At 61.4% G+C, this 23,305-nt stretch overlaps 2 protein-coding genes across 8 annotated transcripts in view; both read right to left on the bottom strand.

The window, feature by feature from the left end:
* Positions 1-2,027, bottom strand: part of SLC29A1 (solute carrier family 29 member 1 (Augustine blood group)) — a 33,577-nt gene extending 31,550 nt beyond the window's left edge. The window contains exon 1 of the mRNA XM_077175795.1: positions 1,864-2,027. The gene's annotated coding sequence lies outside the window, so the exon portion shown is untranslated. The remainder of the gene's footprint in view (positions 1-1,863) is intronic.
* Positions 2,028-3,591: 1,564 nt separating this feature from the next.
* LOC129118293 (uncharacterized) lies at positions 3,592-23,261 on the bottom strand. 7 transcript variants are annotated; one of them, XM_077175784.1, is made up of 33 exons: positions 22,309-23,261; positions 19,124-19,231; positions 17,762-17,917; positions 16,951-17,082; positions 16,636-16,827; positions 16,471-16,554; positions 16,237-16,355; positions 15,966-16,080; positions 15,615-15,701; positions 15,192-15,307; positions 14,870-15,014; positions 14,549-14,655; positions 14,350-14,428; positions 14,083-14,187; positions 13,876-14,007; positions 13,360-13,616; positions 13,119-13,242; positions 12,759-12,953; positions 12,296-12,451; positions 11,613-11,833; positions 11,121-11,298; positions 10,655-10,804; positions 10,028-10,426; positions 9,593-9,712; positions 6,967-8,466; positions 6,476-6,556; positions 6,169-6,255; positions 5,951-6,042; positions 5,661-5,746; positions 5,027-5,093; positions 4,740-4,903; positions 4,337-4,471; positions 3,592-4,128 (listed from the first exon to the last, which is right to left on the bottom strand). In XM_077175784.1, the coding sequence occupies exons 1-33, from the start codon at positions 22,735-22,737 to the stop codon at positions 3,899-3,901; spliced, it is 6,348 nt and encodes a 2,115-aa protein (XP_077031899.1). In that variant the 5' UTR covers positions 22,738-23,261; the 3' UTR covers positions 3,592-3,898. The 7 variants fall into 7 exon arrangements, with proteins under 7 accessions (XP_077031899.1, XP_077031900.1, XP_077031902.1 ...); XM_077175785.1 differs by having other exon boundaries at positions 14,083-14,184; XM_077175787.1 differs by having other exon boundaries at positions 14,362-14,428.
* Positions 23,262-23,305: the final 44 nt, after the last annotated feature.

Here is a 23,305-nt window from a genome sequence, read left to right as displayed (position 1 = left end):
ACCACCCAGCTATGCCAGCTTCCCTCACTCCCTACATTTTCTGATCCATTTCAGCCCCTACAGCACCTGCTCCTCCCTTCCCAGGGCAGCACCAGGACACTGAAGGGATAAGGACAAAAAGCAGCAGTGGGGACCCTGTTTTCTAACCTCTTGCTCTAAGACCTTTACAGGGGCAGCAGAGCAGTGCCCTGACCTTGAGAGGCACCGGTGATTTGGACTGATTTGGGTCAAGGGCCATGCTACAAACCCTGCTCTGTCTGTACCTTCACCTCTCTTCTGCCTGAATGCGAGGTCAGGCTCCTCCAAATAAGCCTTGGGCCATGCCTTGGACTCAGAATGCAGCCAGGACCTCTGCCCTGGGCCAAATCACACCGAGGGCAGCCAGGGAATGGTGCCTGGGGAGAGAGGACCTGCAAGGGGAATGGTGCAAGGGGGCAGGGCAAGCTCCCAGCGGTCAGCCTACAAATAGAAAGGGTCATGGGACAGTGCCCAGCTACTGGGACAAAGGGCCTGCAAGAGGCCAATGGGGTTGTAGAAGTTGTTCTGGCAGGGAGGTGAGCGGTGGCACAGCCCCAGGAACCCCAAGAACGGGGAGGGCTCCCTAGAGGTGTTCCCTGTGGTGCAGGCACCCCCGAGGCCATTCAGGAACATGTGACTGACGGGGCAGGGAGGGAGCCAGCACTCGGAGAAAGCTGGGACTGACACAGGACGGTGACGGGGCCAGTAAGTGTTGGCCGTGCCAGCGGTCGGGTGACATCCCCGTAGGCAGGGTAACCAAACACCGTCCCCAGCTGGCTGTTTCGGGGGATGGCGAAAGGGGAAGCGTTTTTGCCCCGTGGTACAGCGTTCCCGGGACAGGCTCCCCGGCCCCGCGGCGGTCCTGTAGAGGGAGGGGAAGGGAAGGCAGCAGCACCCAGCCCCGGCAGGAGCGGGGCCGAGCGCGCCGGGCTCGGAGTCCCGGTCGGACAGTCGGACAGTCGGACAGCCGGCCGCTCCGCACGGCCGCAGCACGGCCCCAGGGCTGCCCCGAGCGCCGCCGCCGCCGCTGCCGGGGCCCCGCTCCGCCCCAGCACCCACCCGCACTCGAGGCAGCCGGGGCACCGCCGCGTCGCTTACACGTTTCCCCGGGGGCAGCCGGCTCCTTCCCGCGGCGCCGCCGCCTGCAGGGCACGGTCCGGTCCCGCAGCGCCGGTGCCAGCGCTGCCGGCCGCGGCAGGCCGGGTCCTAGCGCTCCCCGCCCGCCAAGGGCACCGCGCGGGCGGGCCGGGACTGCCCTCGGCTCCGCGGCCGCCGGACTGCAGCCCCGTGCCCCCACCTCTCGCACCCCGCTTTGACCCCCCCCCAGCTGCATCGGCCGCACCTGAGAGCAGGAGGCTGCTGGGGTGGCCCCGCTACCGCAGCTCCGGCACAGGAATGTCCGGTGCTCTGGCTTTTGGCCAGTGTCTCCCCTCTTCCTGAACAGACGGCTGGCCCTGCTGCCCTGGGAGGGGGGCATAGCCGTGCTGTCCTTTTGCCTAGGCAAGGAGGGCAGGGTGCCGGCAGGCAGCCCCTCCACTGCTGCTCCCCGCTTTCAGTCCCGCCTGCGCCGAGGTCAGGCTCCGAGCCCTCTTTGCAGCTCTGCGACTAGAAAGCTCCGGACCCGGCTTGGGGTCCCTCAGTGTGTGACAGCCGCAGAGCTCAGCACAGGCTCCCGGCTGCAGGGTGACCTTGAGCAGGACTGCCGAGCCGCCGAAACGGGGGACAAGACCTTGGCTCAGCAGAGGAGGCTGGAACCAGACCCTCTCTCCTTGGTGCCTGGCAGAGCAAGGCACAGCAGGGACAGTGCTTACTCTGGTCACCTCCCTGCCTGCACCCTGCCCTTACCTTGATAGCTCAGCTTTCCTGGTGCCAGGTGATGCTGCCTGCAGACTCCTCACTGCCTGGTGCCAAGCAGGGCTGGGATTTCCCACGGCAGCAGGACCAGGGTGCAGAGGCTTTGCCACCCTACAGGCTCTGCAGCCAGAGTGGGTTTTAGAGCCCTGGCGCTGGCTGGGGCTGGCTGAGCACGGCTTCCGCTGGCTCAGCAGGTGGAGGCTGCATGCACGGGCAGATTAGTGGGGGGGGTGGGAGGAATTGGCTTCTGCCATAGGAACTCCAGGCAGGATTCGTCAGCGGGTTGCTGTGGGGCCAAGCGCCAGCTTGGGGAGGAGAGTGGGGAGGCTCTGGGTCAGCAGCAGCCTCGGGGGGACAATGAAGCCTGTACGGAGGGGATACTGAAAATGGTGCTGCAGGTGCCAGCATCGTCCCTGGGATGGTGTTATCTCTTGAGTGGCACATGTCACCCTGTGCTCCTGTGCTGGACTTGGGCCATGGTGGGACCCTTGCTGAGCTCCCATGGGTCAGCATCGAGCCTGGGGCCAGCAGGGGGGCCCTCAGTGAAGCACCCTGCACCCACTGCCCCTGTGCCGGGCCCCGCAGCTGCTCAGGAATGAACTGGCACCAGCCCACCAGCTGCTCTCCTGGTATGTGCAGCCGGAGACGGAATGCTGTGCTTTGACCTCCTCGCTGGTCTGGACAAGCCTGGCCCCTGCCCAGGGCATCTCCCCTCCCAGCCTTACTATCCTGCTTGTCTTTTCCCATTAAGGAAGTGCAGGCAGCTGAGCTTTGGTGCTGGAGGAAAACAGGTGTCAGAGCCAAGAGTGATGGAGCCAAGGAGGGGGGTGGTAAGACACAGGAGAAGCTCAGAAAGCACACCCCTGCCCACACCAGGGCATTCCCCACCCCTTGCTGGGAATCTGGAGGAAGTCCAGGCCAGGCTGGTGACCCTGGTGTGCCCACCTCCACCTCACTGCCTGTCTCCAGCCCCAGGAGCACTGCAGGAGGGAGATGGGGTGGCAGGAGCATTTCTGCTCTCCCAGCCCTTGCTGCAGAGCTGGGCTGCAGCCAGCACTTCTATTTTAAGCCCCACAATGTGTTTGAGGAGGCGAGTGGTGTGCACAGCTGAGCCTCGCGGCCTGACAGGGAGAGGCCCTGCTACCTACATCCCTGGAAACTTCCCCTTCTCCCTTAGGGCTTGTACAGGCTCAGGGCAGGTTGGACCAGCTGCTTTTTCCCCTTTCCAGTACAGGTGGCAATTGGGGCAGTTGAAACGGGCATGGTCTGGTGAAGTTACTGCAAAAATATCTGGGCTGTAGGAATGGGGGTCTATCCACACATCCCTGCCCCTGTGTCAGGCAGTGTTCACCTGCTGTGACCTAGGCTGGCAGCCATCCTGAGAGAGAGCAAGGCTGGGCAGGCTTGGCAGGGCTGTGCAGGCAGGAGTATTTACTCTGTAGGTAGTGACTTTCCTGCTAAGCTCCCAGGGCAGGGAAAAGGGGCCCAGATAGCCTGCGGGATTAGCTGGGCTGAGTGCAGGCACAGAGGAAGCATGGGACAAAGCATCCTTGTGAAAGGCACCAAACAGCTCAGGCTTCCCCCTCAAGCAGGACTGAACCTCATTGCAGGGCCCTCCTCCTCTGAAGCTCCCTGACTCCTTAGCAAGGACCACCTTGCAGAGAGCTCCTTTCCTCCTGTGCTGATGGATGCTGCTGGACAAAAAAGCTCCACACTAAGTGTCCATTTATCTTTTAATAAAAACCATCATCCACCCCCCTCTGCTCATGCTGTGAGTCATTAGGATGCCTGGGGAGCCAGCAGCACCCAGGGAGAGCACTGGGCAGGAGGGGTGCTCAGCACCAGGCTGAGGCTGGGGGCTGCAGTGGCTGGGGCACAGGGCAGCCTCAGGGCTGGCTGAAGCAGAGCCCCTTGCCCCTGGGGAGGCAGTGAGCCATGAACTGCTGCTGGAAGTAGAGACCACGCCAGAGCGGCCCAAGAGGAGGATAAGAGGCAGGTTAGGGCATTTTCTCCCTTTGTCTGGGGCTCACTCTTTCTTCCCAAAGAACTTCTTGAAGACAGATTTGTTCTTGGTGCGAGGGGGGCTGGTGGTCTTCTCCCCCCGCGCGTCGCGGGGGCTCCCTGTTGGGGCCACGAAGGAGTGGCAGCGTGCCCGGGGCACAGCCTGCTCCCCTATGTACAGCGTGACCGAGTAACTGCTCCCGGCCCCCGCCGCCTCCTGGGGCACCGCCCGCGGGCTCAGCTTCTGGTACGTGGCTGCAAGAAGGAGCAGTCAGTGCGAGGAGCAGAGTGCCAGCAGGCCCTGGCAGCCCCCTAGAGCCCTCCCCAAATGGGGGCTGCAGCCAAGGGCACAGGTATGTAGGACCAGGTGTGTGCTGGAGCAGCATCGCATCTGTCCTTGGCTGTCTGGGGACAGAGGCAGTGGTGCCACCTCCTGGCTGTGACAGAGAAATCAGGACTGTACCTGAGGTGAAGGAGTAGGACCTCCTCTTGTTGGCCACCAGCCCATAGTCATCCTCTGGGCAGATGTTGTCCCACAGCCCGGGGGATGCCCTGGATGGCCACTGCTGCTCCTTGTGCCCAGCCCCCTGAGCATTCTCTGAAGCAGAATGGAGACATGTCACAAGGCAAGGCCATCACAGGACACCCCTGTGTCAGCCCCAGAGAGAAGAGGGAAATGTATGACTATCTTAGTATCCCAGGAAGTGAAGTAAATGTTCCTTGCCCCACGTCCCAAGCCCTGGGACTCCCAGCCCAGATACCACCAAGTTCAAGACTGACCAACAGCCTTCAGCCTCCCTCAGCTGTCTCTGGGCTGGGGAGAGAACCTGCGGGACAGTAGCAACCCAGCCAGACAGGAAAGTCACCTGCTGCCGTCACAGTCCCATCGACTGGGCCATCCTGGCTGCCCAGAGACTGCTGCAGTAGTGGGCTTGCACAGGGTAACACCACCATCTCCTGGCTCTTGGTGCTGGTGACCTGGTGATGTCCCTGGAGGTGGGAGGCCCCAGGGCTGGAGACCTTGCTGAAACTGAAAGCAGCAGAGATTTAGCAAACCAGACTAGCCCACCAATGTCCTGCTGGAGCAGCATGCTCTGGGAGATGTGGGACAGAGTTATACCAAGAGCCAGCTGGCCATCTCCTGGCTACTCACCTGCCAGTACCACCAGTGCCCTCGACATGCTGTGCTGCTGCCTGGAAGTAATCCACTTTGGGGAAACCTGGGGGCACAGCAAACATCCTCTGGATGCTGGCAGTGCACAGGACTGCCACACAGAGCCAGTCCCTGATCCGACTGCCCATGCTGCATGGCAGGCTCCTCCAACCTCCTGCTGTAGCACCTGCTCTTGGTCTTGACGACCAACCTAGGATTTCATAGCAGGGCTTGAACTCCTCAGGTATGGGGACAGCAACAGGAAGATCTCAGTATTACAGGTCTCCTTGCCTCAAGGGCAAGCAAGGCATTTCCAAGCCCAGCGGATATGGAGGAAGACCAAGGCACAATTATAATTTTCCTGACACGGGCTTTTTGCTGCTGAGGCACCACTGACGTCAGTTGTGCTATTCCTGATTTATAGCTGTGTATGTGGTGTGAAAACAAAGCCTCCAAATCCTGCCTGGCAGAGAACTGCTGTTCCCAAGGCAGGCTAGGAGGATGCATAAATCAGAGTAAAATGTTGTGCTGCTTCTCTTCTGACCCCCCATGTATCAAAAGGCTCAGTGGGGGCTGAACAAACATGGTAACCACATAGAGCCGGGCCCCTGCTCTGCCTGCCAGGGCTGCTCACCTGAGTTTTGCTGCAGCTTTGAGACCCATTCGTTCATAAGGGGCTGGGTGGGGGCCCTCAGGAGGTATTCAGAGCCATCCTGCAGCCTGCAGGGAGAGGGGAAGAACAATGTAGGGTACAGATACAACAGCCCCCACCAGACCACTAAAGAAGAGAAGCAGGTGAGAAAGAAGGAAGGAAATCCTCATCTAAGCACTGAGCTGGTCCTGCCTGGGGATGTTGGTGTGGGTCTGCTCCAGCAGGGACACTCTTGGAAGGGCTGTGGTTACTGCCCTGGATGGGGCACTCACTGAAGCCTGAAGCAGTTGGTCTTCTTGGTGTACTCAGCATCTGGGGTGCAGACTGCCCCGGAGAGGTTCAGGGGAAGGGCCACCACGGAGCTCTGCAGCACAAGGGAAAGCAAGGACAACAGCAGGATTGGATGGCTCTGCCTTCCCTGGCCACGGGGCCCAGAGCCATCACCCTGCCACCAGCCCCCTCCCTTGTCACCCCAATGTCCCCAGGGCACCTTGAGGCTGTCCCTGCGGTCCTGGTAGAAGCACAGTGTCTGCCTCATCAGCACGGCGTGGAAGAGGCCCCAGGCCCGGCAGCTGGCCTGTGGGACGCAAGCAGGGGACAGCTGTGGTGCCAACAGCTTTGGAAGAAGACAGATGGTCTCACGGCACTCAGAATGCGGCCCAGGGCCTCTGAGGCTGTGCCCTTCCAGAATGGCCAGCAGCATTGCTGTGGTAGTTCCAGGAACATCCTTGCCTTCTCTCCACCCCCTGACATGTCCAGCACCCCTGTCCCAAAGAGCCCCACAGCCATGTCTGTACCTTTCTCCCTCCTGTCTGCAATACGTGCTTCCTTTCCAGCGTCCCCTCCATCATCTGAAACTCCATTTTACCAGGCAGGACCTGCAATGGCACAGAGGGTGAGCAAAAACTTCTCTGGGGCTGGTGGTGCCAGCTCAGCCTCCATGCATATGAGGTCTATATGACCCATCCCTGGTGAGCGATGCCAAAGTGGCAGTGGAATGACAATGAGGAACAACTTTCTCACCTGGGCAGGGGCTGGGCTGTGTCTCAGCTTTATGGGTGAAGTGCCACCTTGCTGAGGCTATGGATTGGTGGAAGGTGTATGTGCTGCAGGAACCCCAAATACCACACCTAGCCCATCCCCAGCAGCTGAAGAAAAGGGGCCAGTGGAGTCAGGGAGTCCCCAGATACAGGTTATGTTTGCTGGAGTGGATAACCCAGCTGCTGCCTTGGCTGCTCCCCAGCCCCTACCTGACCCTGAAGGAGAATCCCTGGCCTGTGGATCTCACCTTGCTGCTCTCTCTCTCCTCTTGCCGATGCCTCCGCTGATCCCAGGCACTGGAGGCATCCAAGGGGGCTGCAGGCACCAGCTCCTCCACGTGGGGGGAAACCCTGAGCCCACTGGGACTGCCACTGCCACTGTGCACCACCCTGGGGCTCTGCTCTCCCGAGGGGCTGTGGAGCAGCTGGGCAGCAGTGGGAAGGGTGAATTTGGCCACTAGCACATTGTTGGCTGATGAGAGGATGAGGGGCCCGCCAGCAGTGGCGCTGGGGCTGGCCAAGCTGCCTGCCCTGCTGCCCGTCCTGTGGCTGGCACAGCTGCCTCCTGGTGAGCTCTGTCGCTCGTGTGCCCCATCCCAGATGGCCTGCAGCTCCTCCTCCTCTTCCTCAAACTGCCTGTGGGCAGGGTGGCACACTTCCTTAGTGCCCAGTGCAGGGCTCTGGGGTTGTGGAGAGCCCAGTGCCCACTCTAAGACTGAGAGCTGGGTGGGGGCAGCAGGGGAAGCTGGGGACCCTCTCGGCTGGCCGCTGCTGGCTGGCTGCTGTGTGCAGGGAGGGCTGGGGATGGCTCCAGCCCTGCCTGGGGTGCTGGCAGGGGATGATCCAAGCTCCAGCCAAGCAGCTCTGTGGTGCCTGGCCCTGCCAGAGGCAGTGGGGCTGTCGTCCTGGACAAAGCGGGTTCCCAGCTCGTCCCCCATGCCAACACGGGACGGCTGACTCGGCCTCAAGTCCAGAAGGTCTTTACTGGTGCTGCTGGGGTGCTGTGGGCTCCAGTGCTCCTTCCCAGCACGGTGTGCTCTCTGCTGGCTGTAGCTGGGCTTCAAGCTCACCTCCTCGAACCACCTTTCTTGCTCGCCCTTGGGGGACATCCCCAGCCTCTTGCTGGGCCCCTGGGGACTGTGCCTATCTTCCTGCCATCCAACTCCATGTGTGCCTGTGGGCTTCCACGGCCTCACCCCTTGATCCTGCCTCTGCTCCTGTCCCTCTGCTTCCTGCTGCCGTGCCTCAGTCCCTCGGCGGCAGCCCAGAACCACTGCATCCCGTGGCAGCTCCAGGCTGAGCACAGAGCCCAGGGAAACACGGGGGCATGTGATTTTGGGGTGAGGAAGGCAGGGTTTCTGAGGGGCTGCCCCGCACTCGGCATCGATGTCCTGCACCAGCGGGTTCCTGACGTAGAGGAGCAGCTCCCCGGGCTGAGGTCCAGCGGCAGCTGCCCCCGGCCCCCCCTTCCTCCAGCCACATTTCTGAGGCCACGTGTTGCTGGGGCCGTGGCATTCCTCGGGCGTGGGCCGCAGGGAGCTGTCGCCCATGATGCCCCGCAGGGTCAGGAGCCGGGCCTGCTCTGCCCGGGCCTGCTCCCGCCGCTGCAGGCTGTTGAAGAGGCAGCCAGCGCCGGCCTTGGGCAGGGTGTGGGACACGGCCGCCATGCCACCGCTGGGCGCTGCAGGGCGCCGCACAACGGTGGGAGGCCGCTTTGCCGTGCAGGTTTTCCTGGCCTCCGCCTGCACCTGAGGAAACAGAAGGAGACAGGCGTGATCCCCGTCGCTGGAGCTTCCACCACCCTGTGCCAACTGCCCCCTTTCCATGCTGCGTCTGGGAAAGCAGGGGGCTGCAAGGGCAGGCAGACAAAAATGCTCACCAGCAGCACATGCAGTGCTGGGAATGACAGAACGTCACCTCAGTCCCCTGAGGGCTGCTCCCACACGGGTGCAGGCAGGGTAGAGGCAGACAAGGGAATCTGCCCATGATGGAGTTCCCCAGGTGTGGTACAGCTGGGGCTGACTGCCATACAGCTTTTCCCTGGCACTGCTGACCTCCAAGCCATCACTTTTGAGTGGCTACTGAGACAGCAGTCACTGCAGTCCATGCCTGCCAGCCCTGTATGCTCCAGGCAATAAAGCAACGAATGCAAGGGCAGGGACTGAGTGCAGACCCCTCCCGTTCCTTGCAGACCTTCTCCCGAGCTTCCACAGCTGCAAGAGTCTGCAGGAGCTGGAGCAGTGTCCCCCTGGATCCCTTAGGCTGGATGGTGCCCATTACCAAAACTCTCCTGGCAGCCCAGCAGCCCCCCCCTGCCTTAATGCCCTCCAGCCTCTCTGTCCTTCTCCCCTCTCCCCTGGGCTACTGGGCCAGGCTGCCCTTGGGGCTCCTCACACACAGACCTTTTTGCACAGGCTCTGGAGCAACAAGCAGATGTGATCCCCTACAAATTTCCAACTTCCAGCCTCAGAGTTACAAGCCAAGCAACCTGGAGTGAGATCCCCATCCCACCAAAATGTGCACCTCACACAGCCCCAGCCATCCTTGTCCCCTTCAGCTGGCTACACAAGAACTGCTGCTGCCCCCCCAGTAATGGAGCAGGGAGGCTCTCCCACTGGCCACCAGCTAGCCATACCTCCCATGGCCACCAAAACTACTTGAATGGGGGGGCCAAACTGCAGCAAGCCCTGCCTGAGTCCCCTCCTCACACGTCCCAGCACCCACACTCTGGACCCCACAGCACCAGAAGGGTTTTCCCTCTCCCAGCAGACCACTGGCACCTGGGCACCATGGCCTGGCCAGGAGGGTTGGTGGCAGGCAGGTTCACGCCATGCAGCCACTCTGCCCAGCATGCAGCTTTCCCCGGGACGTTACCTCTTCCACCAGCTGGCGTGGTGGCTTTCTTTTTCGCTTTAAGCTACCCCAAGTGTTTCCTAAAAGCCCCTGGCAACGCTTCCAAAAGGTTTTACAGCCTGAGTGTTTAGTGGCGGGGAGCTGAGCAAGGGGAGAGAAAGAGACACACAGAGAGGACAGAGTGGGCAAGGAGCTGCAGCAGGAGAGCACAGGCAAAGTGGGTGGCGCAAGCCAGCCTCAGCCCTAAGGCATCACGCAGCATCAGCATGGCCAAAGGCCCCTCTCCTGAGACCAACACAGTCCCAGCAGCTCACTTAGAAAAGGTCAGAGGGGTCTCAGCTTGGGGATCACCCCACTGCCTTCCCAGTCTGCATGGAGCACAGCTCCAGAGAGCTGCCCTGGCTGTGTGGCTGCTCGCCCATGGTTCTCCCAAAGCCTCCCACCATCCCCCCGTACCGCTGGCAGTGCCTCCTCGCCTGGCCGCTCACTGCTGGCCAGCAGCTGGGCCTTCTTCTTCTCGCCCTTCTTGCCAATGCTGAGGATGAGGTTGACTGTGCCCCCGAGACCACAGGGGCCCCGTGGCGGCAGCAGCAGCGTGGAGGTCTCAGCAGGATCCCAGGTGCCAGCCTCCTTGGGGGATTCCGCATCATGGGCTGTTTTGCTGCTGGGCTCACCCCAGCTCTGCTCCACTCCTGACAGGGCATCTAAGAGGGGTGATGTGGGTGGGGAGATGGCTGTTTTCTCTGGAAGCTTTGGCTCTAATCTTTGCACAGGCTCGAGGAGGGAGGAGGGCATGAACTTCACTGGGCTGTGGATGCTTTCCAGGTGGGGTGAAACACGTGAGGCATGCTGCTTCTGGGGAGCAAGGCAAGAGAAGGAACATGAAGGAAGGGCTGCTGGAGTACCAGGCATTTTCTCAGGACAGCCTTCCCTTTGCCATGCCTGAACCCCAGAGACTTCCAGGGGTATTGGCATGCATTCCTCCCCACCTTCTGCACCACTCACTCCATCCAGTGCCTCTGCTACCCTCAGCCTCAAGGCTGGTCATTCTCCCTGGCAGTCTCAGCATGGCTGGGTACTCACTTGACCAGTGGGGGATGTCCTTGAGAGATTCTCCGGCTCTCTCCTGTCCTCCTGTCTGCTCCCCAGATCCTGCTGCTGATGCCTCTGTGCTCGCCAGCGCACCAGCACCCAGCCCAGCATGCTCTGCAGCTCTTCCAAGCGCTCCTTTATCTGATGGGAGGAGAGATGCTGGGCAGCCTGCAAGGACTCCTGGCCCAGGGACACTGGCCCTACCAGGGTATCTCACAGCAGAGCAGCTAGGAGGTTTTTGCGAGTGGGATACAGTCACAGCCACATCAAATCAGATCTCAGGATCCACTGGATGAAACTTCTTCCTGTCCTGAGCAGCCCCAGGGATGCATAGCTGTCCCCATCCCACTTACTGGGGTTCTGCACCCACACCTTGCTCTTTCTTTCATGGTCTGTGCCCAGAGGACTTCAGGAAGTGCTGAGAATTTTCCCCCAACCCTATTTCCCCTGTCCTTACTGTTGCACTCAGGTAGTGCTCCTCAGACACCAGCTGCTGCCCTGCTGCTGCTAGTGCCTCAAACTCCTTGAGTTTCTCTTCGATTCTCCTCTCCAGCTCCTCACATGGAGTCTCCGGGATACTGGAACTGCTTGGGCTTTCAGAGAAGATCTGAGCCCGGGTGTCCTCAGTCCAGGAGCTGTGAGCACGTGAAAGACAGGCTGAGGAATGACCCAACCCTTCTCCAGCCCTGCAGGCCCCAGGGAAGCCATTCCCATGCTCAGTGATAGCTGGAAGCAGCTCCCTGGGGTTGTGGCAAGGCTGTTGGGGCAGGATGAGATGCTGCAGGGCTGCCTCACAACAGACAGCTGTGGTGCAACCCTGCATTCCAGGCTCCCCATGGTCACGCCTGGCTGCAGCTCCAGCACTGCCCACATAGTTGCCAATGCCATGCTCTCACCAGCTCCCCCTCAACCCCCACAGAAGCAATCCCAACAGCTCACTGCCACTTACATCATGGCTAAGTAATCCTTGAAGAAGTGCCGGAGCTGGCTGGCCTGCTGCACGCGGAGCCGGGTCTCCCGCAGCAGCTCTCGCAGCCCTGCCCAGGCCCACAGCGTCTCCTGCAGCTCCTGGCTGACGGGGCACTGCCGAGCAGGACACAGCTCCTGCAAGCGGGCAGCCACCCTCTCCAGCTCCTCCAGCTGCCCTTGCAGGGTCTGGGACACTGCATGCTAAACATCACAAGGCAGGAAAGGTTTGGGATGCATCCAACCCCTCTGAACCCAGGCTGCACTCCCCTGCATTCTGGGATGCAGGGACAGAGGAGAGGATGCTGCTACATGGGCAGAGCTAGCCTCAGTAGGGAGCACAGCAAGAGCACAGAGCTGCCTGGCTTCCCCTGGCTTCCCTGCCCTGTGTGCACGAGTCGCTTCCCCACCAGAGGGAAGACGAGTGAGGTGCTGGCAGCTGGGTGTTGGCACATGGGAGCTGATGCAAGCTCTGTCCCCTTGCCTGGCCCATGCTATCAGAGGGGAGCAGAGCAGGCAGGTCTCAGCTCCACTGGAAAATTCCAGCCCGCCCTGCCACAGTGTGCCAAGGCTTACAACACCTGGGCCCCCAGAGGGGGGGCAGTGCCTCACTGGGACAGCCCCAGCCAGCCGGGACACCTCCCAGGCAGTGCTCCCCTGACTCACCTCCATCTCCTGCTGGCAGCTTAGCAAGCCCTGCAGCCCTTGCAGGTCCTTCTCACTCTTCACTGTGGTGAAGCTCTTCTCTGCTAGGGCAATGTCTTCAGACAGCGCCTTGGCTCTGCACTGAAGGGCCTCCAGCTGTGGGGATATCTTTGCCACCTGGATGGGCAGGAGAAGACACAGAGGGAGATCAGCCTCGGGGTGGAAGCCCCTGTGCTACCACCTGCCACACAGCCCCAGCCCACGCCAGCCTGGGGACACCCTGCCATGCAGCTGCACAAGGGCAGGTGCCAGCCATGTGAGAGACAAGGATGCCAGCCTTGCACAGAGCGGTTCCCATGAATCCCAATGTCCCCGAGTCCCACTGAGGACAGCTGAAGTGGGTGCCCTGTCCCAATCGGCCGGCATGTCTGGCTGCAGATGAACCTCCCGGATGCATCCCCAGGTCCCAGCCTCTGTTCCCTACCAGACGCTCCAGGCTCTCCGTCTCTGCTGCCACCTCCATGACCCGCTCCCGCTCCTTCGCCGCATCATTCAGCATCTCCACAGCCTCCTGCAGCTCTCCCAAGGGCCGACTCATGTCCTCACTGATTGGAGACTTCTCAGCCTGGGCTGAGAGCGGGGGAAAACACCCCTGCGAGCCGCAACGCCCGCTCCCTGGCTGAAGCCAGCAGAAATACCAGACATAAGAGATGGGGAGTGACACCCCAGGCAGCTGGGCTGGAGGGGAGCACCCAACAGGGCCCCCATGCCAACTGCAGATCAACCCTTGGTCCAGTCCCAGGGATGCTTGTGATCCCAAGGGATGCTTGCCCGCACTACTCACCGCTGCAGATCCCTGCTGGCTCCGTGCCTCCTCCTCTTGCAGGTCCTGCAGGAACTCAGACAGCACCAGGGAGTCCCGCAGATCTGCTGCCCGGTGCCGCAGTGCTGCCTGCACGTGTGCCAACCTGCAGGGAGAGGTGCTCATCAGAGGTGCTGGCAGCTTCTGCACCTCCTCAGGGACAGCATCCTCCTCCCCACCCAACCTGGGCACCAGAGAAGAGGCACCTTCCTCCAGGACTCACTTCTCCTCCACCATCTCCACTTTCCTCTGCATCTTCCTTGCTCCCTCGTGCTCAGTGGATGCCTCGCCTGCTGCTTCTTCCCGCAGTGCCTGCAGCTTGAGGCCACAGAGCAGGAGCTGCTTCTCCAGCCGGCTCATTTCTTCCAGGTCCTGGCGCAGCTCCGCCGGGCTTCTCATGGCAGCTGGCTCCAAGAGCGACCCAGCGACATCTTGCAGCCACCGCTCAGCCTGGTCCAGCTCCCCCACCAGCCTCAGGGCCTTCAGGGAGAGCAGGGAACCCATCAGTCTGGCTCCGGGTCCCCCAGAGGAGGCAGGAGCCATGCTGGCATCCCACTGGGGGTACCTGGGGCACGGGCAGCACAGTGGGAGAAGTGTGCCCTCTGCAAGGCCAGCCAGAGACATTGGTGCCAGTGCTGCATCTCCAGGCCCCAGAGGTGCCAGCCTCAGTTGGTGATGCCCAGCAAGCTACTCCAATTGGAGCACGCCCTGTGCCCCCAATAGCCCTGACTCCACGTACCTTATCGATTTCTTGCAGCACCACACCATTCTCCTGGTGCCTCCTCTGCAGGTCCTCCCACAACTCGCCCAGTTCACGCAGCATGGCCTCCACCTGAGGGCTCCCGGGAGGCTTCCCTCGTGCTGACCCCTCCTGGGAGGGAGGGAGGGCAATCAGGATGGGCCCCACCTGGTGTCTTCCCCCCACCTCACATCCAAGTAGGCTCACCAGGAGCACAGCCCTGGCACTGGGCTCTTGCTGCATCCGTGCTGCCTCCACTGGACATGGGGGGACTCCCATAGCCACACTCTCCTTGTATGGGGACAGAGTCTGCTGAGGAGCAGGAGACATGCTGGTTAGTGCCCAGACCAGGCATGTGGGCACAAGCCCACATGCCCACGAGCAGCAGGAGGAGGTTAGGGAAGTGAGTCCTTCCCCAGCACTGTCTCCTCTTGGATGGGCAGGGAGCAAAGGGGACTCTTGAGGACACATTACTGTGTTCACCACCTGGCAGACATCCTGCACTTGGGTCTCCAGCTGCCGCATCCCCCACTCAGCCTCTGCCTCTTTCCTCCTACAGCAGAGAGAGGAGAGGGACAGTCAGGACTGCGAGGCTCCCCCTTGCACAGGGGAACCCCATCCCTGTTCCCTTTGACTCTGTCCTGATCCCATAGCCACCTCCACAAGCTGGTACCTTTTGTTGTCCCCTTGGTGAGGGGGCTGTCCCACTGCTGGAGAGCCAGGGTTGCTCTCCTCTCCTTTCTTGTTCTCTGCCATCTTCTCCAGCACATCTTTTGGTACCTGCAGCACAAAGGTTCCCATTCCTCCTTGGCCAGCACAAAGCACACGCCTGCTTTGCCCCGGGCCTGGCACTTATCACCTCCCATAACTGCTGGGACCAGATCCAGGAGTGCTCAGGTTGAATTCTGCCCAACACCTGAACCCCTTTCCCCTAGGCTCCCTTGTCTTCTCGGAGCAGAGGAGCTGAAGATGGCTGGAGGAAGCCAGTGCTTACCATGCTGCCGAGTCCTCTTGTCCATTTGGCTGCTGCTTCCTTACCCACAGCCCCGTGACTGCTGTCGTCTCCTCGAGGCTCAACATTTGGAGCTGCAGCTCTGCCCCCTGGGGAGCTGCCTGCCCATGCTGGAGCCTTCCCTGTCCTGGGAAAGGAAGGCAAGGGAAGCCCAGGGGAGCAAAGGATAAAGAGAGACCTTGAGTGGAGCTGGTGCCCCAGAGACAGCCTGCTAGGGGCTAACCCAGGTCTTTCCCAAGCCTCTGGCTCTAGAGCTGGGAGGTCAGGGTTGGGACCCTGGGGCTCCTGCCCAGCTAAGCCCTACCTCAGTGCCTGCTGGAGCTGCGCCCAGCTCTCCTTTACGTCTCGGTGCTTTGAGGTGACTCGGGCTGCCAGGCTGGGCTGCAAGTTTAGGAGCTGGGACACAGTCACATCCAGCATCTGGAGAAGAGAGAGCAGCTGAGAAGTGATGGAGACAGGGCTCGAGACTGATGAACCACCATGGCCATGGGCAGGGTGTGGGATGACAGCCAGCCCTCTGGGGGCAGAAGAGGCACTGAGTGCCTATCCCAGTCCTTGTCTGCCGTGGGGAGACTCCCCCATCCATCACACAGCCTCAGCCACCCACAGAGGGGTGCCTGCAGAGCCCACAGCGCTGCTGGTGGCAGAGGTGGCCTGGGAAGGCTCACATTCCCCCTGTCAGGATGCTCCCCAGGGCTCAGGGAATAAGGCAGAGTCTTGGACTCACCATCACCTGGCTGGCTATGTCCCTGACATCCCGATCCTGGCAAGGCTCGCCCTCCCCTGGCTTCCCTGTACTGCAGATGCTGCTCTGCTGCAAGAAGAGGCCACAGTCAGCAGTGGGAGGAGGACAGGGCCCTGCTCCCAGCTCCAGCAGAAAGAAACAGTGCAAAGCTGCACTTGCCAGCCTGGCTCCCTGTCTCCATCCCCTGGTTCTCTCCCCAAAGCCCAGGCTGAGAGTGCTGGGACCACAGGAGCTTCCATGCAGGGGACAAGAGCAAGGTGCTGCCCACCAAGTTTCATTCAGGCCATGCAACAGCCCCACACACCAGGGTGAACCTGGCTCCAGGGCAGATACCTTTGCATGGATGACCCCGAGCAGGATATCTGCTTGCTGGAGGAAGGAGGCCACCTCCAGGGCCAGCTGCAGAGCCTCGTGGTGCTCCTTCAGGGTCCCCTGCAGCCGCAGCCACCTGAGCAGGTGGAAGGGGAAAGGTGAATGGCAGCCTGTGCCTGTCTGGGGAGCTGTGCAGAGCTAGGCCAGGAAGTTTGGGGGGGGTCCTGCTTCCCAGCTGGTCAGCTCCTGGTGCCTGACTCTGCCCTGTTCAGCCCGTGTGTCCTCCACTCACGCTTTGTTGAGGTGCTTGCGCCGGGCTGAGACGTTTCTGCTCTCATTTTTGCCTTGTTTCTCCAGCTTCTGGGCCAGGCTGTTCAGTTCCTTGTGCAGACTCTGGAACTGCTGCTCCTCCTGGCCCAAGCAGAGAGGAAAGACTTCAGCATCCCTCCTCAGGGACCTGTGCCATGCCCCAGCCTCGAGGTGTTTGGGGTCCCTGACAGCTTGGCAGCCCCCCAGCACCTCTCACCTGCTTCAAGTCAAGGATGCGGCGAGTGAGCTGGATCTTATCCGGGCATTCCTGCAGGAGGGCTGCCAGAGAGGGCTTCTCCTCCTGGGCCAGGCAAGGGTGTGAGAAGGTGCGGGGACAACCAGGCTATCCCTTTCCCCAGACCACGCTTCCCATCCCTCAAACCTTGTGCTTGATCCATGCCTCCAGCCGCTCAGCTTTCCTGTTAAAGTCCTGCAGACTCCGCAGCCCGCCCAAGGCTTTGCTCTGGCTGGCAGCCGTCTGCTTCAGGAGCTGCCACTGCTCCTGCAGGGCCAGCAGCTGCCTCCGCACGGCCTCTGCACTGGGGCCTGCCCTCCACATCAGCTGCTCGCCCATCTGTGGGGCCAAGGGACCCACTCAGTGTCAGGGATTCCCAGGGACCCTCTGCTGCAGAGAACCCATAACACAGGTGCTGTGAGTAAGGGGAGCCATGCCACGCCATGCCACGCCTGGCCCCACCTGATTGAGCTTTATCAGTGTGTTCTCAAAATCCTTCATGTCCCGCTGCAAGGTCTGGGCCACCTCCTCCCAGTCCTGGAGTTCACAGCCGTCCTTCAGGTCCCGCAGCTTGCCTCGCACCCAGCTCTCTGCCTGCAGCACACAAACAGCCACGTGGCTGCGGCCTCCACCAGAGCCTCAAGGACACGGCTTTGGGGGCCCAAACCCAAACATTCCCACAGCTGTGACAGGGACTGGAGTGCACCCTTTCAGCTCTGGGAATCAACAGGCCAGCACAGGCACCGAGGACAGCATCTGTGGCAATGAGGGTGTGAAGGTGTGCAGCACCTCACTTCTTTCCAGTGTCTGCCTCAGCCCAGCAGGAGAAGCTGGGTTTGCCCAAGCAGGCCAGTCTGCACAGAACATCCCTGCACAAAGCATCTCTCCTCGCTGCATCCTGCTCCCCAGTGCAAACATCCCTGCATTCTTCCCACCATGGCATAGAAGCAGCCCTCCCACCATCTCAGTTCCCACGCTGCTGGGGAGGGACAGGGTCTGAGAGGAGGAGGAGGAAAACAGGGCATGGGAGGAGCATGCGCACACGGAGAGGAAGAAGGGCCCTGGTGTGGGCTGACCCCCTCTCCCTGGGGCTGACAGCCAGGGAGAGGCAGCCAAACATGATCTCATGCCACAACCATGGCTTCGCTCGGGCTGGGAGATCAACCCTCCCTGCTGCGCACCCCACCCCACCCCAGAGCTGACATGAAAGGCTGCCGGTGGCCCTCCGTTCCGCTTCCCACACAGACCCTGGGAGAGGGCCCAGCTGCCTCACCTGCAGCATCTCCCGGTTGAACTGGGCTATCAGAGGACTCAGGTCAAGGAGAGGGGCTGCTCCCACGCCGCTACGCCCGCTGCATCTTGGTGCTGCAGCAGACTCCTTGCCCTTGGGGCTCTCTTTCTGGGGTGACGACACTGGGGATGCTGCCAGCTGGGGAGAGCAGAGGTGGGGTGGGGAGTGTCAGTGTGCTGCCCCAGGGTGCCCTCCCTGTCACCTCCCAGCAGCATTTCCGAAACCCAAATGAAGTAGGTCAGCACGCCTTATTCTTAACTCCACTCCTTCCCTGACATATTTGGGGTTCTCCTCCAGCACACCGAGGTACCACTTCCCTCTACCAAGGCCACACTGGTGGCTTTTGCAACCCCAGCAGGGGGTTGCTGGGCTGTTCCTCAAGTGGGTCACTCTCTAGGTCATTCCAGGCTGTTGGGATGGCACCCAGCACCTGGACTGGTCCCAGCACCCACACTGGAGATGGATGCGGTGCTTGCTGCCCCTCCAGCCTCAGGCAGTGCATCCCTGCGAGGAGCATTTGTGTCTCTTTGGTGTCATGCAGGGGGATGCTGCCAGGGGATGGGATGGAGGACCATGAGGCAGGTTCCTGGTAAGCCCCACCACTCCTAAGCACCCAAGACCCCCATTCCTGGTGAGTGGTTGGAGGGGGCAGAGAGTGCAGCATCTCCCTTGGGATTTGGCCTTGTGGGCAGCCAAAGCTGATGAAACCCTCTGTCAGGGTTCCAGCTCTGCCAGGGGTGACAGCAAAGGCCAGCCAATGAAAGTGCTGGCCCTTCTCCAAACTCAGCCCTGGGCCCAGCTGCACACTGCCCAGGGGACAGCACCATCACCCGGGCACTTACTTCCCACCCTTCTGCCACAGGGTCTTAGCTGCCCCCGAGCCCACCAGGGAGCAATTTTCCAGGAGCCTGTGGAGCAGTGGGGTTTGGGCAACTGTTTCAGGCTCTCTAAGCACTCTGGCATGTGCTGCCCTGCTGACAGCACGGGACTCACTTTCCAATGCCTGTTCTACTTAACCACAAGAACTACAGAAATCCTCTGTCTTTTTTTTTTTTTTTTAATAGCAACACAGATTCTCAGGCCCTCCTATGACTCCGTGACCTTTAGTCTCTTGGCTCAGCCATGGCTGGAGGAGCCCATAATCTGGCTCCCTTGGAAGCAGTAAAACCCCTGGGTGCTGCCTGGGGGGCTGATTCCTGGCCCCATCATGCCCAGCTTGTTCCCACACTCACTGGAAGAGGCAAGGCTCCATTCACACCTGGGCACACCACCAGTGACCAGCCTCAGAGCTCAGCTCCAAGCTGCATGTCATGCCCCCCTAATGTCGAGGGCAGAGGCACATACCGTATACAAGGGAGAACATCTGTCCACTGGAGAGCAGAAAACACTGGCCTGAACACTCCCAGGCTCCTGCTGCTTGTCCTCCACATCCACATCCTTCCTGAGGAACACCTAGAGGCAGGAAGGCACAGCTGTGAGCCTGGTACTGTGCTAGCAGCCAAGGGGACAGAGGAGCACTCACCCACCTCCCCCTGCCCTGGGGCCAGACACCGCTTGGCTGCACTTTTGGCCATCCCTCCTTACACATCTTCTTCTTACCAGGCTTCTCCAAACAGCATCCACAGCTCCCCCCACGTGTTCAGCAAGTGGAAAGAGCTCCTAAACCTGCTTTGCTCACTGCCTTCTCCATTTTAGCTCCCAGTACCCCCAACACCCTTTTCTCTCCTCGAATTGACTCCAAAGCCAGCAGAAACCCATTTAGTAATCACCACTGGTCCCTGGTCATCTAAGGATGTTTGGAGTGAGACTCTCCTGCCCTCTTCCAGAACAGCAGGGCAGAGGCATGAGGGCACAGGATGATATTAGCTCCAAAATCATGAACTTGAATCCTCTCAGCTGCTGATCCCTGATCTCAGCCTAGCTGGAAGATGAGTTAAGGGGGCAGCTGGCTTGCAGGGAAGGGCTTCCAAAGGACAGGGGTGAGGGTGGAAGCAGGAGAGGCAGGAGGAAGGAAGTCCAGGAACTGCAGCCAGGCACAGAGAGGATGTCCAGGATGAACTCCACATTACCTTATACTTGATGCAGCACAGCCCCAGGAGGAGAGGTGCGTGGGATTGCTTGGATCATGCCCAAGGGCATTAAGCCTCATCCTCTACAGATGGATCTTTTCTTGGGCTGTTGGATATAACAGGCTAACTTAGGGACCTCCTTCCACTCCCTTCCTGGGGCCACCTTGCTGTCTCTGTAACAGCCATCCAAGCAGGCACAGGGCAACAGAAACAGGGTGGTGGACAATGTGTGCTGCCCTGACAACCCCTCCTCTGAGACCACTGCAAACAGGGTGCTGGATCAGCCAGAGCCAGCCTACTGCTCCTCAGGCTACTCCAAACTGAGGACACTGTCCAAGGGAAATGAACCTAGGAAAATCAGAACTCCCTTCCTGAACAGAACACGGCTTCCCATCATCTCTCCAGCACTGCAGAAGAGTCCTGACATGAATGGCAGCCCCCAGCATAGAGCTGCTCCCACCAAAAAGTCTCAGAGCCCCACAAACAGCCCAGCAGCTCTACAGCCCAGCAGGAGAACGCCACCACTGGACCTTTCCAAGGGCCCACAAAGCTGCTGAGGACAGACCACTGCCACATGCCACAGCATCCCATCCCAAGCAGGAAGAACAGTCAGGGTACAAGGCTGAATCACAACCCAGCAGGCACAGTGAGAACTCAGCAGGATGGTATCAGAAGGAGAGGACACCTCCCGGCCTGACCATGGGCCTGAGAGGTTTGGATGCATATTTAGGGAATGATAGGGAGCTAAATGTGAAGTGCCTGTGAGGCATAAGACCCTAGAAAGCTCTATGCAGTAATGTCTCAGGCTGGCCCCCAGGGCTCAGCCGTGGGAGACAAGCCTGCAGGTGACACGGGAGCTTTAAATAAAGTCCCTGTCTCACGATCCGTCAGCCGCAGGAAAACAGGGCTGCCAGCACAACGATGACTTCATCCTTCCCGCAGAGCTGCTCCACCGGGACTACCCCCCCCCCCCCCTCGGTCCCTCTGGCTAGAGCTGGGTCCTCGATCCGGCAAAACAACAAACTTTCTCAGCAACCAAAGTCCGGGAGAAGGAGCTGAGCCTGCCTCCTGCCATCCATGAGGGGCTGTGCTAAACGCTCCCTAGCAGGACACCAGGCTCGGTCACACGAGCAAAGCCACACGTGAAATGAGCGCAGCAGCCTCAGCTGCCGCCTCTGCAAACACTTCTTTCCCCCTCTAAAAGCAAAATTAACACGGCACATATGCTTGCCGCATTCCCACAGAACGGGCACCAGTGACTTCCCACGAACAAGAGGAGCCGGGGCCAGACCCTCCTAGGCAGCACTGTGCTCATCCCGGAGGAGCCCCTCATTCCTACGGGGCAGGAGGGAAGGGCAAACCCAAGGGCTGCAGGGTACGCTTGGGAAAGCGTGCTCCGTGCTCTGTGTGGGAGATAGTGTCCCTCCTCTCCTCCAGCTGCCATCCCACATGTTTTCCCCTGCCCCCCAGCTCCCTCTTTCTTCCAAAGCTCCATCTTGCAGCCTGCCCACCTCTTTCAGCCCCACACGCTTAAGCTGGACAGGGAGGAGGGGCCGATCCTGGCAGGCTCCCGGGAGTCCCACACCACCGTGGCCAGCACGTGTCCCTGCCTTATATGACAGAGGGGAGCCCTCACGCCGATGCCCTCCGGGCTGCGCAGGCTCCGGCCGCCCAGCGAGGAGCTGACTGCGTGCCGGAGGAAGCGGCACCTCTTGCGAGGCTGTGCCTGGCCTTTATTGGCAATGAAGATGAGGGCTTTGGCAGTGGGCTGCGCAGCTCTCCCCAGCACTATCCTGCCGGGAAACCAGCTGTTGCAGGTCAGGGTTAAATCCCAAGGAGTTCCTGCCTGCTCTTGCCAGAAACTGCGACGTCTCCGAGATGCCTTCCTCCCCATCCCACCCACAGGGGGTCTCCTGGGCTCTGGCACGGTTGAATTTGCACCTCTGTGCCTGCTAGCGCTCAGACTTGGAGGGCAGGGTGCCGAGAGCCCTGGGTCCTGATCCTAGCCTTGTCCTAGCTTTGCCTGGCTGTGTGGCCCTTCATGAGTCACTTCCCTTCTCCCAGCCTCCGTTTCCCCTCTGGTAAACGAGAGAGTGAGTTCCCAGCTCCCCGCACTCAGCTGCATCACCACAGGCATCTCCAAAGCTGAGCCCTCCATAGCCAGGCTCTGGGGCAGGGCTTTCCTGGCTCATCTCAGCCCCGGGGAAAGCTCATCTCGCTCACCCGCGAAGACTTCCTGCCCTCCAGCCTGATGGGACAGAGAAGTGCGGGGGCGGGGGGGGGCACATGGCAGGAAAAACAACTACCCCAGGAGCCCTGCAAACACTGCTACCTGGACGGCACGGGCAAAAGGCAACAGGGATGGGCGCAGCCTCCCCAGGACCTATCCGTCCCTTGGCAGCGAGGAATGGGGAGTTGCAGGGAAGACGGGGCGACAGCAGGGCACCGGGTACCGCTTACCTTGAACTGAGCTTTCCCTGTCCTGCTGTTGTTGTTGTTGTGGTTCCTCTCGCCGCCGGCGCGGGCAGGGTCCCCGTGTCCCCCCGCCTCTGCCGTGCCAGCGTCCCCGTACCAGTTGGACAGCGTGATCTTCTTAATGGAGCGGGCTAGGGAGCTGCGGTTCAGCCGGTCCTCGTCGGGGCCCCCGTCCTCGCCGGGGCTGGGGCTGCGGGGCTGCCCCGCGGCGGCGGCGGGGCCGGCCCGGGCGTGGGCCAGGTAGAGGGAGATGCGCTCGTTGATGCTGCGGCGGAGGCCGCGGTGGCTGTCCAGCGCCGAGGCGAGGGCGATGCCGGGGCAGTCGTCTCCAGGGAAGTCCGCGGCGCACTTGGGCAGCGAGAGCCTGGTGCTGATGGTGAAGGGCTGCACCTTCCTCGCCGTGCTGCCCGACATCCTCGCCCTCCCCGCTGCCTGCTGGGGGCACTGGGGGTCCCGGCCCGGGCACCGTGGGGTGAAGCGGCCGTGTGGGGCCCCCACGGCGCGGGAGAGCGGGTGATGGAGATGGCCCGGGCAGCGCCGGCTCCGTGCCCGGGGCGGCCGGGGGCGCTCAGCGGCGGGGCGGCCCCGTGGCGGGGCGCAGCGGGGCGGGGGGCGGCCCAGCAACCATGGCCGGAGCGGCGAGGCGCGGGCAGCCGTCCGGCCTCGGCTGCCTGGGCGGGCCCTCCGCCCCCGCCGGGGCGCGTCCCCTCCCCTGCCCGGTCCCTCCTCCCGCGGCGGGAGGAGCCGCCGCGCCCTGCCGGGTCCGTCCCGTCCCGTCCCGTCCCTGCCCGTGGCCGGCCGGCTTCAGTCGTCCGCCTTCTTGCGCAGGTTGAGGAGGCAGAGCAGGCAGGTGAGCAGGGCCTGGCGGCTCTCCCGGGAGCGCAGCCGGCGCCCCAGGCGGCGGAGCGGCGGCAGCAGGCGCCGGCGGGCCAGCGGCAGCAGGCGGGCGAGCAGGGCGCGCAGCAGCGGGGCGGCCAGCGGA

The sequence above is a fragment of the Agelaius phoeniceus genome, chromosome 3, assembly GCF_051311805.1.
Source record: "Agelaius phoeniceus isolate bAgePho1 chromosome 3, bAgePho1.hap1, whole genome shotgun sequence".
NCBI lineage: Eukaryota > Metazoa > Chordata > Aves > Passeriformes > Icteridae > Agelaius > Agelaius phoeniceus.
This window is presented reverse-complemented; position numbering and strand designations above follow the sequence as displayed.